This window comes from Lepidochelys kempii, chromosome 19 (genome assembly GCF_965140285.1).
Source record: "Lepidochelys kempii isolate rLepKem1 chromosome 19, rLepKem1.hap1, whole genome shotgun sequence".
Lineage (NCBI taxonomy): Eukaryota > Metazoa > Chordata > Testudines > Cheloniidae > Lepidochelys > Lepidochelys kempii.
Window position 1 is genome coordinate 43,190 of NC_136398.1, and position 16,192 is coordinate 59,381.

The 16,192-nt window shown below is 43.3% G+C and overlaps 1 protein-coding gene across 1 annotated transcript; it reads left to right on the forward strand.

Annotated features, from left to right (window-relative positions):
- The first annotated feature begins 3,298 nt into the window (after positions 1-3,298).
- GJA9 (gap junction protein alpha 9) lies at positions 3,299-5,290 on the forward strand. Its single transcript, XM_078849408.1, has one exon. The coding sequence runs from the start codon at positions 3,411-3,413 to the stop codon at positions 4,977-4,979; it is 1,569 nt and encodes a 522-aa protein (XP_078705534.1). The 5' UTR covers positions 3,299-3,410; the 3' UTR covers positions 4,980-5,290.
- Positions 5,291-16,192: the final 10,902 nt, after the last annotated feature.

Genomic DNA, 16,192 nt, shown 5'->3' on the forward strand with positions numbered 1-16,192 from the left:
CTTTAAATTTGGTTATTAAAATGACAGAATTTCGAACAAAGGTGTTAAAAACCTATAGGCCAGGCCCTGAGCACCTTACTCAGAGACTGATCATTTCATTATATTTGTATGCATGGAAATCCACGCTACATGCCAAGTTTTCTGTGTGCGAAGATCAGCCACCACTGTCCCCAGAACTAATGGAGCTGCATGGCCAAGAAAACCAGCAGGTTGCCCCGGGATGTGGAGGCACAGAGCTTCTGCACCAGTGATCCTGTGCCTTCTGTCTCTGCCTACATTTTTTATGTTGTGCCAACCACTGATGGCCTCCAAGGGATCCTCAGAGACTCACAGGTGGAACTTGTATCCACTGCTTCTTCCACAGAGGTCAAACCCTACCCCTCTGATGGGAGACTTCGGAGGAAAACTCCAAAAGGGGAACCTGGTAAAATACTCTCCCCCCCACCCCCACTCATCAGCCCCTCCTGTTGGTCTTTCCAATAGCCAGGGCATTCAAATACTTGGTTGTCCAGCAGTCCTTACTTGGACAAACTCGCACCGGGTCTAATGAATTTGAATTTGTCAGTATCCGGACCCCTCAGTATTTGCCTCTCTATGAGTAAAATATATAGTTGTTTTAAATTAGCAATGTTGGATCATTTAAACTGGAAATAACTTGTTGGAGACAAAGGGTCAATACATGCAGTATAACTGCAATATGATTTTAAAAAAAACCTATAAAAATAGTTTTGTGGGTTTTTTTTCCTTCTGAGGACTGAGACTGTCATGCTGAATTACCAAAAAAAAAAAAAAAAAAAAAAGTGGTGGGGGAGAATTGGGAAGCATCCTAGACTCCTGAAGTTTTGCATTTCTGGCTGTTGGGAGTGATTGTTTCATTGCATCAGGTTAATTTTGGTCATAGTTAAATTTTGCTAGAAGCCATGGCAGACTGAACAACAAATTGATTTTTTTCCTGACTATAAGTTCAATGCACAAGGCTTGAACTCCATTAAATAAATCCTCCAGCAGTGGAAGAAGCTCTCTTTTGATATTTTGTAAAATCTCTGAGGCAGATGAAAGATGACAGAGGATGTGACTTTTTATTGGATACCATAGTGTTCTTACATGGCACATTTTAGTCAAGACAGGTATGTTTTAATCATTGGTATTTCTTTCATCCAGTTAATTAATAATCAATTGAAATTATATTGTTTACCTCTAGCAGGCTCTCTTAATGTATAAAATGTCTCCTGCATCAATGTTACTACAAGTGTTTTTAGTATAACAGGAGCCTATTAAAATTATACATGCAGCACATTTTAAATTAATACTGTCAGCATAATTGCTTATCTTTTATTGCTACAAAAACATAGTAAAACAGTTTCTTTGTCAACATACTGCATAATATTCAATAAATATGTTAAAAATTATAAATAATCCTACCAGGTATTTTCAGGATATTTCACTGTAAAACAGAAAGCAGCAAAGCTGTAGCTCACAAAAGCTCATGCTCAAATAAACTGGTTAGTCTCTAAGGTGCCACAAGTACTCCTTTTCTTTCTCTGTAGTAAATGCAAGTCTTGTGATTTAATGGAAATATTACCAGCTTTAAATTTTATTTTACTATAAACATTTAGGCAAATGCTGGCAATTTTTCAGTGTATTTTTACTTAAAATATTTATTTTAATAAACCATGACTACAGTTCTCATTATGTGCCACTTATTCACTGATTATATTGTGAGCTCACAACTGTGTGTTCAAAAAGTCAGATTTTTTTTTTTTAATTTTAACATATTTCAGAACTCAAGCTACTGAATTGTTTTGTGGACTGAAAGAAGTATTACAGATAGTGAGGATGATAAATCTTCACTGTGTGAGACAGTCAGTGGGGGCCTGATTTTCTTATGTACTTGAAAAACTGCAACTCCCACTGACTTCAACTGCAGTTGTTGGTGCTCAACAATTCTGAAAACCAAGACCTGAAAATGTCTTCACCTATTTACTCATAGAGAAGGAAAGTCTGGTAGCCTTCACAAGAGTGCACAATCCAAGCCACGGTGATACTGCTCTGGCACAAGTATGGTGTAGGATGACAGACCACAGAGAGGTCATAAAAGGGTTCCAGAGTCCTTTGAATGCAATGGAGCAGTGTGCCACAGTGGCTCTCTCCACAGAGCATGTGGGAGATGGTTCCTAATGAGATGAAGGAAGGGCATGGGTGAGACCATCAGGCCCCCCCAAATCTCTGTAGGTCGCTTGTGCAAATCCTTTGTAAATCCTATTTGTTTAGGCTTTACATGAGTGATGTACCTTTCACCATAAATGGCAATGACTGAAATGAGAGAGGTAACATCTTTTATTGGACCAACTTCTTCTAGTGAGAGAGACAAGCTTTTGAGCCACCCAGAGCTCTTCTTCAGGTCAAATGACTTTTAGAAAATAATAGCTCTGGTATGTGAAGAGAAGAAAGCAATCCATTCTATTCCAGGCTTCTTGAGGGTGAAGCTACTGCTGAGAAGCATAATTAAAAATAAAAAAAATCCATTCTCAGCTATCAACCTAATGGGATAGTGACAGATATTTCTAAAAACTGTTCTGAAAAATCCATTAAACGTATTCACTAAATAATAATGTTTTATTAACTATCAAGGGAACTATAACTAATCAAAGGAAGTATAACTAATCACTGTATCCAATGAAGTGAGCTGTAGCTCACGAAAGCTTATGCTCAAATAAATTTGTTAGTCTCTAAGGTACCACAATTACTCCTTTTCTTTTTGCGGATACAGACTAACATGGCTGCTACTCTGAAAACTAATCGCTGCAGGTTTCTTTTAAATCCAGTATACTATGTTTGACCTTTATTTATACCAGATAAAAGCCTCCTGATTTTGTGGCTTTCAACCCTCTTCGTAGCTTTTCTGATTTCCCTGTTCAGAAGAAACATTCCCCAGTATACAATTTATGTAGATTTGAGATTTTTTCTATACTTACTTTAGATATCAACTAATTATTAAAGGCATATTTACTGGACTTTAATAACCTCAGTAAGAACCCAATTCTGCAAAGGGCCAAGCACCTAAACTTCCATTGACTTCAATGGAAATTGAGGATGCTTAGTACCATGTAAGGTTTGGTCCCTACTTAGGTAATTTTTATTTTTAATTTGAAGAAAAAAAGCTAGAAATCATCACTGTATTCATGTTGTACCTGAGATATTAAAATCTCAGGCCTTTCATGAAAGAGTGGTGTTCTTTATGAGCTAGAAGAAAAGGAGTACTTGTGGCACCTTATGAGCTAGGTTACTGTGTTTTGAATGTGAGAGAATCAGTGTCAGCTTTTGTTTAATATAGTGTAGAAGGGCTGAAACTGTGACAATATCTTATGTTTATCTTTCATGGCTTTTAGTGCTAAGATGGCAGAGTAACCATGGGAGACTGGAATTTTCTTGGAGGCATCTTGGAAGAGGTCCACATTCATTCCACTATTATTGGAAAGGTCTGGTTAACTATCCTATTCATATTTCGAATGCTGGTCCTCGGTGTGGCAGCTGAAGATGTCTGGAATGATGAGCAGTCAGAATTCATATGCAATACAGAGCAACCTGGCTGCAGAAATGTTTGCTATGACCAGGCCTTTCCTATCTCTCTCATAAGATATTGGGTCTTGCAAGTTATATTTGTATCTTCACCTTCCTTGGTCTATATGGGCCATGCTTTATACAGACTAAGAGCCTTAGAAAAAGAGAGACAAAAGAAGAAGGCACAAGTAAGAATGGAACTTGAAGGAGTCGAACTAGAAATGACTGAAGATCGGAAAAGACTGGAGCGAGAACTCCGGCAACTGGAACAAAGAAAGCTCAACAAAGCACCCCTGAGAGGCTCCTTGCTCTGCACTTATGTGATACATATTTTTACTAGGTCTGCAGTTGAAGTTGCATTTATGATTGGCCAATATCTTCTTTATGGTTTCCAGCTCAATCCTCTTTATAAATGTCTGAGAGAGCCATGTCCAAACATAGTTGACTGTTTTATATCAAGACCAACAGAAAAGACAGTGTTCATATTATTTATGCAGTCAATAGCAATTGTATCATTGTTTTTAAACATCTTAGAAATTGTCCATCTAGGGATCAAAAAAATTAAAAAGGGACTTTGTAGGCCTGATAAAAACAGGGATGACTTTGATGATTTCTATGTAAGTAAATCCAAGAAAAACTCTGTAATACCCCACCCTTGTATGGGAACATCCGCAACTCCACAAAGAACTCTCCCTTCTGTCCCTAGTAGTTATACCATGTTAATGGAAAAACAAACTTACACGGCAGGCCATGATCTAAATTCATCTTCTGCATTCCAATCTGTTAAAAACAACCATACTGAAAATAGCAATAATCGCCTCCATGATGAAAAGGAAAGTAAATTGCCAGATGAGACGCAAACTACTAATACTTTGGACCATCATCCTCGAAATAACAGCTCAAATAATAATGAAGGCTTAAGCAAGGTATTTGGGACAGAAATTAACGGTAGTCAACAACAAGATGAAAAGAAACATTGCCTCAGTGGCATGCATTCTAATCTAGTTGCTGCTTCTGGTCTGTGCTTGGGAAACCTGGCTGAACTGCCACCTGGAAGTTCATTGCAACCTGATATGACTTCCCCTATTTCAATTAACTGTGCTCGAAAGCTACGTGGAGTCAGTTCCCCATGGAACTGCTCAACAGTAGTTGAGAGTGAAGGGTCTCCAACCGATTCTCCTTCAACGAGCAGCAACCGAGGACAAGACAACTTCAGTGGAAGCAGAGCCCAAGGCCTTTCCAAGACTGACCTAAGAAAAATTGGCAGACCGGACACTCCTGATTCTCTAAGTGAGTTGAGCTCAGAATCCAAACAGAGCAGAAATTGTGAAAGTCCTCAGGCTTTCTCTCCCTCTCGGCGAATGTCATTGGCAAGTAATGCCAGCAGCAGGCGTGCCCCCACCGATCTTCAGATCTAAGTGTTTGTTACCTTACCTATATGTTACATGCATGAGTACTGAGGGAAATTATTGGACGCTGTCGCATGAATTATACCTATTTGTAATTGTAGTTAAGTTAATCAACTTTCACCAGCTCTTTCACTGAGGTAATGGAAAGAACTATGCACCCTTGTGCAGTAGTTAAGAACTCTTGAAATGAGAAATTGATTCTACTTCCTTTTAATAAAAAGATGACTTAAAATCTAATAGAGCAGATATCCCCATTATCTTTCCTGTTCCTAAAGCAAACAGATGTCAGTCACTTTTAATTCAACCCAGTAATTCCTGTATGAAGTGCATCCAAGTTCAGCCTCAAAAATCTACGGATCACTGCAATCTGAACTGACTTTTTTGTGGGGGGCAGGGGAGGGGGAGGAGAAGTAATGGACACAGGAGCCATCTTTGTGTGGAGGCTTTGTGCCTCTTCATTGCCTTTTTTCACCCTCACTCCCACATAGCTCCATGCCAGGGGGACTGTGCTGACAGGGATTCGCTTGCTGCAGTTGCCTCTGAAAAGCATGTTAGTGGGGGTTCCACATCAAGGATGGGGAACATGTGTTGTTTGGTTTGTTTTGTTTTAGGGGGAACATACTGAAAAGAATGGACCTCTACTGCCTCCTCTCTAGATCCGTGAAGCCCAAATTCCATGAAGCACCTGTGAAATATAAAAGGGTTTATGTGAGGATGGGGAGAAGTGAGCACTATGCGACGTAGCCTGCATGCTCCCAGGGAGCAGCCCTAGCTGTTGCTGGCCAGGGTGGAAAATGTTTTCAGCACCCTCTCCGCCTGTGCATTGGAGGCCCTCCCCCCCCCCCCCCCAAGAAAAAAAAAAGGCAAAGCAAAACAAAAAAAACCCCCAAACCAGAAAAGCCAAGTGGTGACACAGCTCCCTGGAAAATTGGTGCCCACGGTGACTGCTCTGCTCACCCACCCCTAGAACAGGCCATACATGCTCTCTTCTGTGCCTCCCCTGAGTTAAATTCACAGTTTCAAGCAATATTTGCATAACTGATAGTGCAACATCAAGGTTAAAACAAGAACAAAAAAACAAAAGCTAGGAAATTGAAAAGTAATTTTTCTTTTAGCATTAGACATGTTGCACATGCTGAAGTATTTACTATTCTTGTGTATCTTGTTAAATCTATCTTAGTTTTTTCTTTGGTATCTATCAGTTTAGCATCTGAGGTAAATACATAGTTGTATGTTATTCTATTGATATTGCTAAATGACTACCTTACCATGGTCATGATCATATTGAAGTGAACACTATTTACATCCCAAGTGTCAAAGTTAATCTATTTATGTGTTCGTGTGGGAATGATTTTTTTTTTTTATAGTGGAGGAAAGCATTCCATTAAAGTCTTGTGAAACCACGTTTGAGATCTGATCCAAAGTATATTGAAATCACTTAGAGTTTTTCAATTGACCTCAGTGGGCTTTCAATCAGGCCTTTATGATTATAGAAACGTATGTCTGAAAGGGACTTTGAGAGGTTATCTAGTCCAGCCCCCAGCACTGAGGCAGGACCAAGTAAACCTAGACTGTGCCTAACAGGTGTTTGTCCAACCTGTTTTTAAAAGCCTCTAACGATGGCGATTCCACAGTATCCCTTGGAAGCCTATCACAGAGCTTAACTGTCCTTATAGTTTAATTCCCCCCCTCCCCCGATATCTAACCCAAATCTTTTTTGCTTCAGATTAAGCCAATTACTTCTTGTCCTACCTTCAGTGGACTTGTAAAACAATTGATCATAGTCCTCTTTATTAATAGCCCTTATTTATTTTTGAATATTTGAAGACTGTTATCAAGTTCCTCCTCAGTTGTCTTTTGGTTTTGTAAACCTTTTATAATTTTTGTTGCTCTTCTCTGGACTCTCTCCAATTTGTCCACATATTTTGTAAAGTGTTATGTCCAGAATTGGACATAGTACTCCAGATGAGGCCTCCCCACTGCCAAGAAGAGTGGGACAATTACCTTCTGTTTCTTATACAATATCTCTGTTAATACACCCTAGAATAGTAGCCTTTTTGCAACAACATTACATTGTTGACTTATATTCAATTTGTGATTCACTATAACCCCCAGATCCTTTTCAATAGTATTACCACCTACCCAGTTATTGCCTATTTTCTAGTTTTGCATTTGATTTTGCCTTCCTAAGTGAAGAAATTTGCACTTGTCTTTATTGAATGTTATCTTGTTGAATTCAGAGCAATTCCCCAATATTTCAAGATCATTTTGAATTCTAATCCTGTCCTCCAAAGTGCTTGCAACCCTTCCCAGCTTGGTGTCATCTGCAAATTTTATAAGCTTACTCTCCTCCACTTCATTATCCAAGTCATTAATTAAAATATTGAATAGTACTTGACTCAGGACAGACCCCTGTGGGACCCCCACTAGATATGCCTTCCCTGTTTGACAGCAAACATCAATATGTTGATAAATACTTTTTGAGTATGATTTTTCAACCAGTTGTGCACACAACTTGTAGTTATTTCATCTAGACCACATTTCTCTAGTTTGCTTAGGAGAATGTCATGTGGGACTGTGTCAAAAGCCTTACTAAAATCAATATCTACCTGGTCTACTGTTTCCCCCTATCCACTAGGCCAGTAACCCTGTCAAAGAAGGAAATTAGGTTGGTTTGGCATGATTTGTTCTAGATAAATTTATGATGGCTATTCCTTCTAACCACATTATCTTTTAGGTGCTTATAAATTGATTGTTTAATAATTTGTGCAAGTATCTTTCCAGGTATTGAAGGTAGGCCAACTGGTCTATAATTTTCCAGGTCCTCTTAGTTCTGCTTTTTAAAGACAGGTACTATGTTTGCCCTTCTCCAGTCCTGTGGAACCTCACCCATCTTCCATGAGTTCTCGGAGATAACGGCTAATGGGACTGAGATTGCTTCAGCTAGTTCCTGAGGTACTCTAGGATGAATTTCATCAGGAACTGCCCAGTGGAATCCATCTAATTTATCTAAATTTCCTTTAACCTGTTTCCCTATTTTGGCTTGCAATCCTTCCTCCTTGTTGTTAATATTAACTTTGTTGAATATCTAATCACCACTAACTTTTTCATTGAAGACTGAAGTAAAATAGACATTAAACACTACAGCCTGCTTGATATCATCAGTTATTAGATCTTCTTCCCCACTAAATAGAAGACCTACACTTTCCTCCGTCTTTCTTTTACTCCTGATGTATTTAAAGAACCTCTTCATACTGCCTTTTACAGTATGTCCATTGCTAGGTGTAACTCATTTTGTGCTTTACCCTTTTTGATTTTGTTCCCTACTTGCTTATGCTACGCTTTTGTAATCCTCCTTAGCAATTTGTCCGTGTTTCCACTTTTTGTAGGATTCCTTTTTGATTTTCATGTCATTAAAGAGCTCCTGATGGAATCATATTGGCTCCTTACTATTCTTCCTATCTTTCCTTCACACTGAGATAGTTTGCATTTGTGCCTTTAATACTGTCTCCGTGAGAAACTGCCAGCTCTCCTGAAGTCCTTTTTCCCTTAAATTTTATTCCCATGAGACCTTACCTACCAATGTTCTAAGTTTGTTAAAGTCTGCTTTTTTGAAGTCTGTTGTCCTTATTCCCCTGATCTCACTCCTTCCTTTCCTTGGAATCATTAAATCAATCATTTCATTATCACGTTCACCCAAATTGCCCTCCACCTTCAGATTCACTACCAATTCCTCCTTGATCAGAATCAAGTCTAAAATGGCTGTCCCACAGGTTACTTCCTCCACTTTCCAAAACAAGAAGTTGACCCAGTATATTCCAATAATTTATTGGCAGTGTTGTGTTTTGCTGTGTTACTTTTTTAGCTGATGTCTGGGTAAAGTCCCCATTACTACCAGCTCTTGTGTTCTGGATATTTGTTGTTTGTTCTAGAAATGCCTCATCTACCTCTTCTTCCTGATTTGGTGGTCTATAGCAAGCCTCTACAATGATGTTATCCCTATTTCCACCCCCCCCTTTTATTTTTACCCAAAGACTTTCAGGTGGTCTGCCTTCTTGATGTATAATGCAACACCACCTTCTCTTTCCCCCTGCACATCCTCACTGAATGATCTGTCCCCCACTATACCATTATTTCAGTCATGAGACTTATCCCACAAAGCCTCTTGATGCCAATTAAATCATAATTTAGCTTATATATGAATACGTTCCACTATGTCCACACTACTATTTTTAGTATGCTATCTTGAGCTGAGCTAGTTCAAGTCTGTGTACCCAGCCTGGGACTCTCACCTCCCAGCTGCAGTGTAGACATATCCTACGAGAATTTAAGCCCTGCTGAAGAAAACTATGAGTAAGTGAAAATGGAATTATTACTGAAAAACTTTTGCATCCTTAATTGTACCATTAGTTAAAAAGTTATTTACATTAATATTACTTTTACTGATGTTTTCTTTACATTTCAGTTCATTGATGATTTATAAATGACTACAGAAAATAGGAACCACAGTTTAATCCAAAGATATCCTACAATAGCCTAAAAATCAACGTTAGTAATATATTAAGTCTTAAATGCAACAACATAACTAAATGGTTCAGAGTGAAGTTTAATGGAGGGACGATAAGAAAGTAGGACATGCCCTGAAAAAGGGCAAATATAGTGCCCATCTATAAAAAGGGTAATAAGGACAAACCGGGGAATTACAGACAAGTCAGCTTAACTTCTGTACCTGGAAAGATAATGGAGCAAATAATTAAGCAATCAATTTGCAAACACCTAGAAGATAATAAGGTGTTAAATAACCGTCAGCATGGATTTGTCAAGAACAAATCATGTCAAACAAACCTGATAGCTTTCTTTGACAGGGTAACAAGCCTTGTGGATGGGGGGAAGCAGTAGATGTGATATATCTTGACTTTAGTAAGGTTTTTGATACGGTCTCCCATGACCTTCTCATAAACAAACTAGGGAAATACAACCTAGATGGAGCTACTATAAGGTGGGTGCATAACTGGTTGGAAAATCATTCCCAGAGAGTAGTTATCAGTGGTTCACAGTCATGCTGGAAGGGCATAATGAGTGGGGTCCCGCAGGGATCGGTTCTGGGTCCGGATCTGTTCAATATCTTCATAAATGATTTAGATAATAGAGCTGTTTCAGAGTAGCAGCCATGTTAGTCTGTATTCGCAAAAAGAAAAGGAGTACTAGTGGCACCTTAGAGACTAACACATTTATTTGAGCATAAGCTTTCGTGAGCTACAGCTCCGATGAAGTAAGCTGTAGCTCACGAAAGCTTATGCTCAAATAAATTTGTTAGTCTCTAAGGTGCCACTAGTACTCCTTTTCTTTTTAGATAATAGAGAGTACACTTAAAGTTTGCAGACCATACCAAGCTGGGAGGAGTTGCAAGTGCTTTGGAAGATGGGATTAAAATTCAAAATGATCTGGACAAACTGGAGAAATGGTCTGAAGTAAATAGGATGAAATTCAGTAAGGACAAATGAAAAGTACTCCACTTAGGAAGGAACAATTAGTTGCACACATACAAAATGGGAAATGACTGCCTAGGAAGGAGTACTGCGGAAAGGGATCTAGGGGTCATAGTGGATCACAAGCTAACTATGAGTCAACAGTGTGCCTTCCAGTTCTATGATTCTATATGTGAGGCACACAGTTTTAATAATACTTAACACATAATACTTAGATGCATACCACTGTAAGGAGGGCCATAGAAAACTCCAAAATATGTTATTTTGAGATATGTATGTTACATTCAGGTCTCATCCATATGGTGATATTTCTTTAGAAAAACACAGAGAGAAACAAATGTTCCCTTTGTGTTTGCTCTTTTTGTCTACGCATTGTCATGTGGTAGGAATTATATTAAATTCTATGTTCCGTGCTACTTTTCCTCAAACATGGGAAATATGGTAATAGTTGTAAATAATGAAGCTTTAAGATTGGATTTTCAGAACTGCTGAGTACCCAAAAACCTCACTGCAGTTAATGGGTGGGTGCTCCTCAACTTTGAAAAGCAGTCTATTTTTTTTAAATAAATATGAAGAACCAAAATATACCTCTCTATAGAAATAACTGCAGAAGGGGCACTGGGGCTTGGAGCTGAGAGAGAGAAAGGTATTTGACCTTACAGAATTTTTTGCAAACTTTCCTGTCAAGAGAAAGGACCTTGGAGGCTTAAGATGACTAAGGTATGGAGGCAGGATGAGGACCCCCAGTTCTGGAGAGGGTTAGAGTCACTTGCTGCTATTCTCGACCTACCTGGTCCCTGATAGCATGGTTCTTGAAGGGTACATGTTACCATTACCCAGTTCCCCAGTGCCTACGCAAGACCCCTATTCAAGTAGCATTAACTCATACGCAGGTGAGTGAATATCTGCTGCCTCTGGAGGTGAGAATACTGTGTTCAGCTGACTCCATACAACCCCACTCATAATCTCTGCCACAGATTTCCTGCGTGACCTTGTCAAGTCACTTAGTTTCTCTGTGCCTCATTTCCCAAACTGAAGAATGGGGATAATAGTACGTACTACCTTCCCTCACAAGGATGTTGTGAGGATAAATACATTAAAGATGGTGAGGTGTTCAGATACTATGATGATGTGTGTGCGGAGAGGGTGTATCACTAACTTAGCTAGATAGCTGGGGTTTTCAAAAGCTGCTCACATAGTAGTATCGGGCCAAATTCTGGAGTCTCCCTGGATACATCTACATAGTCAATGGCTGGAAGCCTCCCAGTTTGGGTTGACAGGCTTGGGGTTGTGGGGCTAGTGCTACCAGCATGGGCTCTGACACCCACTCCTATCCTTAGGTTTCAGAGCCTAAGTGTGAGTGTGTCGACCAAGTCTGGGAGGCTTGCAACTGTTTGCTGTATAAATGTACTTCATGTGAACTTAATAGGAGTTTTAAGAACATAAGAACAGCCATACTGGGTCAGACCAAAGGTCCATCTAGCCCAGTATCCTATCTTCCAGGTGATTCAGAGGGAATGACCAGAACAGGTAATCATCAAGTGATCAACAGGTAATCAAGTTGTTTTGCCTGAATAAGGACTTCAGGACAGGGCCCTGAGGCAGTGGTCCCCAAACTTATGACATGCACCCCTCTTTAACTGTAATGTAATTATCTCCACTACTCCAATGGGAGCTGCAGCTGGAGCTAGGCTGTGGTTGGGGCCGAAGTCAGGGCCTCGGCTGGGGCCAGAGTGGAGCTGGGTGGTGCTCCCTCCCTGCCCCATATGGGGCTGGCCCGGGCCGGGAGCTGCAGCCAGGAGCCAAACTGTGGATGGGAGCAGAAGCTGAGGCCTCGGCTGGGGCCGGAGTTGGAGCGTAGCTGGGAGCAGAGTAGGGCTGGGTGTGCTCCCTCCCTGCCCCCCATGGGGGCTGCCTGGGCCCTGCCTTGCCCCCTGTACATTTCTCCATGCTCCTCTAGGGGGGCATGCTCCACAGCTTGGGGACCACTGTTCTAAGGTGTTGTCTTTGTGGGGAAATAGCCTGGAATAGCTATTCTGTACTAGCTTACTACAATGTAGAATAGAATCATAGAATATCAGGGTTGGAAGGGACCCCAGAAGGTCATCTAGTCCAACCCCCTGCTCGAAGCAGGACCAATTCCCAGTTAAATCATCCCAGCCAGGGCTTTGTCAAGCCTGACCTTAAAAATCTCTAAGGAAGGAGATTCTACCACCTCCCTAGGTAACGCATTCCAGTGTTTCACCACCCTCTTAGTGAAAAAGTTTTTCCTAATATCCAATCTAAACCTCCCCCACTGCAACTTGAGACCATTACTCCTCGTTCTGTCATCTGCTACCATTGAGAACAATCTAGAGCCATCCTCTTTGGAACCCCCTTTCAGGTAGTTGAAAGCAGCTATCAAATCCCCCCTCATTCTTCTCTTCTGCAGGCTAAACAATCCCAGCTCCCTCAGCCTCTCCTCATAAGTCATGTGTTCCAGACCCCTAATCATTTTTGTTGCCCTTCGCTGGACTCTCTCCAATTTATCCACATCCTTCTTGTAGTGTGGGGCCCAAAACTGGACACAGTACTCCAGATGAGGCCTCACCAATGTCGAATAGAGGGGGACGATCACGTCCCTCGATCTGCTCGCTATGCCCCTACTTATACATCCCAAAATGCCATTGGCCTTCTTGGCAACAAGGGCACACTGCTGACTCATATCCAGCTTCTCGTCCACTGTCACCCCTAGGTCCTTTTCCGCAGAACTGCTGCCTAGCCATTCGGTCCCTAGTCTGTAGCTGTGCATTGGGTTCTTCCGTCCTAAGTGCAGGACCCTGCACTTATCCTTATTGAACCTCATCAGATTTCTTTTGGCCCAATCCTCCAATTTGTCTAGGTCCTTCTGTATCCTATCCCTCCCCTCTAGCGTATCTACCACTCCTCCCAGTTTAGTATCATCCGCAAATTTGCTGAGAGTGCAATCCACACCATCCTCCAGATCATTTATGAAGATATTGAACAAAACCGGCCCCAGGACCGACCCTTGGGGCACTCCACTTGATACCGGCTGCCAACTAGACATGGAGCCATTGATCACTACCCGTTGAGCCCGACAATCTAGCCAGCTTTCTACCCACCTTATAGTGCATTCATCCAGCCCATACTTCCTTAACTTGCTGACAAGAATACTGTGGGAGACCGTGTCAAAAGCTTTGCTAAAGTCAAGAAACAATACATCCACTGCTTTCCCTTCATCCACAGAACCAGTAATCTCATCATAAAAGGCAATTAGATTAGTCAGGCATGACCTTCCCTTGGTGAATCCATGCTGGCTGTTCCTGATCACTTTCCTGATCACTTTTTATAAGTAGGGCCCTTCCAAATTCACAGTCCATTTTGGTCAATTTCACGGTCATGAAAAATTTTTTAAAAATAGTAAATTTCATGATTTCAGCTATTTAAATCTGAAATTTCACAGTCTTGTAATTGTAGGGGTCCTTACCGAAAAAAGAGTTGGGGGTGGTCACAAGATTATGGCAGTGGAGGTTGTGGTACTGCTACCCTTACTTCTGCACTGCAGCTGACGGTGGCGCTGCCTTCAGACCTAGGCAGCTGGAGAGCAGTAGCTGCTGGTCAGGAGCCCAGCTCTGAAGGCAGAGCTGCTATCAGCAGCAGCACAGAAGTAAGGATGGCATGGTATGGTATTGCCACCCGTACTTCTGCAGTGTTGCTGGCAGAGCTGGACCCTCAGTCAGCAGCTGCCATCGTCCGGCCACCTAGCTCCGAAGGCAGCAGCGCACAAGTAAGGGTGGCATGGTATGATATTGTCACACTTAATCCTGTGCTGCTGCTGGTGGGGCGCTGCCTTCAGAGCTCGGCACCTGGCCAAGAGCCGCCACTCTCTGTCTGTCCAGCTTTGAAGGCAGTGTAGAAGTAAGGATGACAATACTGGGACCCCCTAAAATAACTTGTGACCCCCCTGCAACTCCCTCTTGGGTCAGGACCCCCAGTTTAAGAAATGCTGGTCTCCCATGTGAAATCTGTATAGTATATGGTAAAAGCACATAAAAGACCAGATTTCCCAGTGACACATTTTTCATGGCTGTGATTTTGGTAGGGCCCTAAGAATAAATGTCCACATGGGGAGTTAGTATGGAATAGCTACTGCATTTTAAATTCACACTGTAGCTCAATGGTTCTAATCTCAACCTTTCCCGACCATTGTATCCCTTTCAGAAGTCTGAAGCCCGAGATCCACTGCCTGGGGCTGAATCATATAACTCAGCTTCACAGGCCTCCCTCCCTGTGGTGTGGGGTGCCAGGCAATTGCCTTGCTTACAGCCCCCCTAAATCCATCCATCGACACCCCCCCAGGTTGAGAAACACTGATGTAGATAAGTAGAGACACACCCTGGAAGACTTCTGTGTATCCATAGGGGGTAAGCATATCCTTGGTTGAGAACCACTGCTCTAGCTTATTTTGCAATAATTTCCCTGTGTAGATAAGCCCTTTCCACTTGTGGGCAGTTTATATTCTGAGTAGCATGTCTGTTAGATACTACGTAGCAAACACACAGGACCTCGCCGCCTTTTCCTTTTCAGATCACTGTACTGTAGCTTTCCTCCCCATCATGAAGAAGCATTAAAGAAGGCAAGGCAGGAACTTCTGCTCCCCTGCCATGCCAGCGATACGTAGTGGCGGCCGGCGGGGATATATAACATGCGCCCTCCCCCGCGGCGACAGCGGCAGTGATACTGAGTAGCACCGAGAATTTGTCAGACCCTGGCCACTGTAGTGACTTACATACGGTGTAGTAGCAGAGCCAGCGAGGCTGTGCAGCAATCTGTATGACGCCGTGTCCCAGCACTTACTTTTACACTGGGTGGCACCTAGCATTCCTGCTCCAAGCGTAACCACGGGGCACCGTGAGCACAGCGCCCCACATGGATAAAAAGCAGGGTGGTCGCGGCGTGGAGTGGCTAACACGCGGGCAGCTGGGTGGGAACGGCTTCGGCGGGAGGCAGCTGCGCTGGGCATGTTCTGAGGGAAGGGAAGGCAAGAGAAGGGAGCTAGCCAGGGCCTGAGGTGGGAAGGCGGGAGAAGAAGGTAGGGGCCAGGCGGGCGGCGGGAGAAGGGGGCTCGGCAGGGCCTGAGGTGGGAAGGGGGCTGGAGGCTAGGCGGGCGCGGGAGAAGGGCGCTGGGCACGGCCTGAGGTGGGAAGGCGGGAGAAGGGAGGAAGGGCTAGGCCGGAGAAGGGGGCTGGGCACGGCCTGAGGTGGGAAGGCGGGAGAAGGGGGCTGGGCACGGCCTGAGGTGGGAAGGCGGGAGAAGGGGGCTGGGCACGGCCTGAGGTGGGAAGGCGGGAGAAGGGGGCTGGGGGCTAGGCGGGCGGCGGGAGAAGGGGGCTGGGCACGGCCTGAGGTGGGAAGGCGGGAGAAGGGCTGGGGGCTGGGCACGGCCTGAGGTGGGAAGGCGGGAGAAGGGGGCTAGGTGGGCCGTGGGCTAGGCGGGCGGCGGGAGAAGGGGGCTGGGCACGGCCTGAGGTGGGAAGGCGGGAGAAGGGGGGCTGGGGGCTGGGCACGGCCTGAGGTGGGAAGGCGGGAGAAGGGGGCTAGGTGGGTCGTGGGCTAGGCGGGCGGCGGGAGAAGAGGGCTGGGCACGGCCTGAGGTGGGAAGGCGGGAGAAGGGGGGCTGGGGGCTGGGCACGGCCTGAGGTGGGAAGGCGGGAGAAGGGGGCTAGGTGGGCC

What these genes read in the sequence shown, in the direction of transcription:
- GJA9 (XM_078849408.1), top strand. Translation starts at nt 3,411, where the DNA reads ATGGGAGACTGGAATTTTCTTGGAGGCATCTTGGAAGAGGTCCACATT.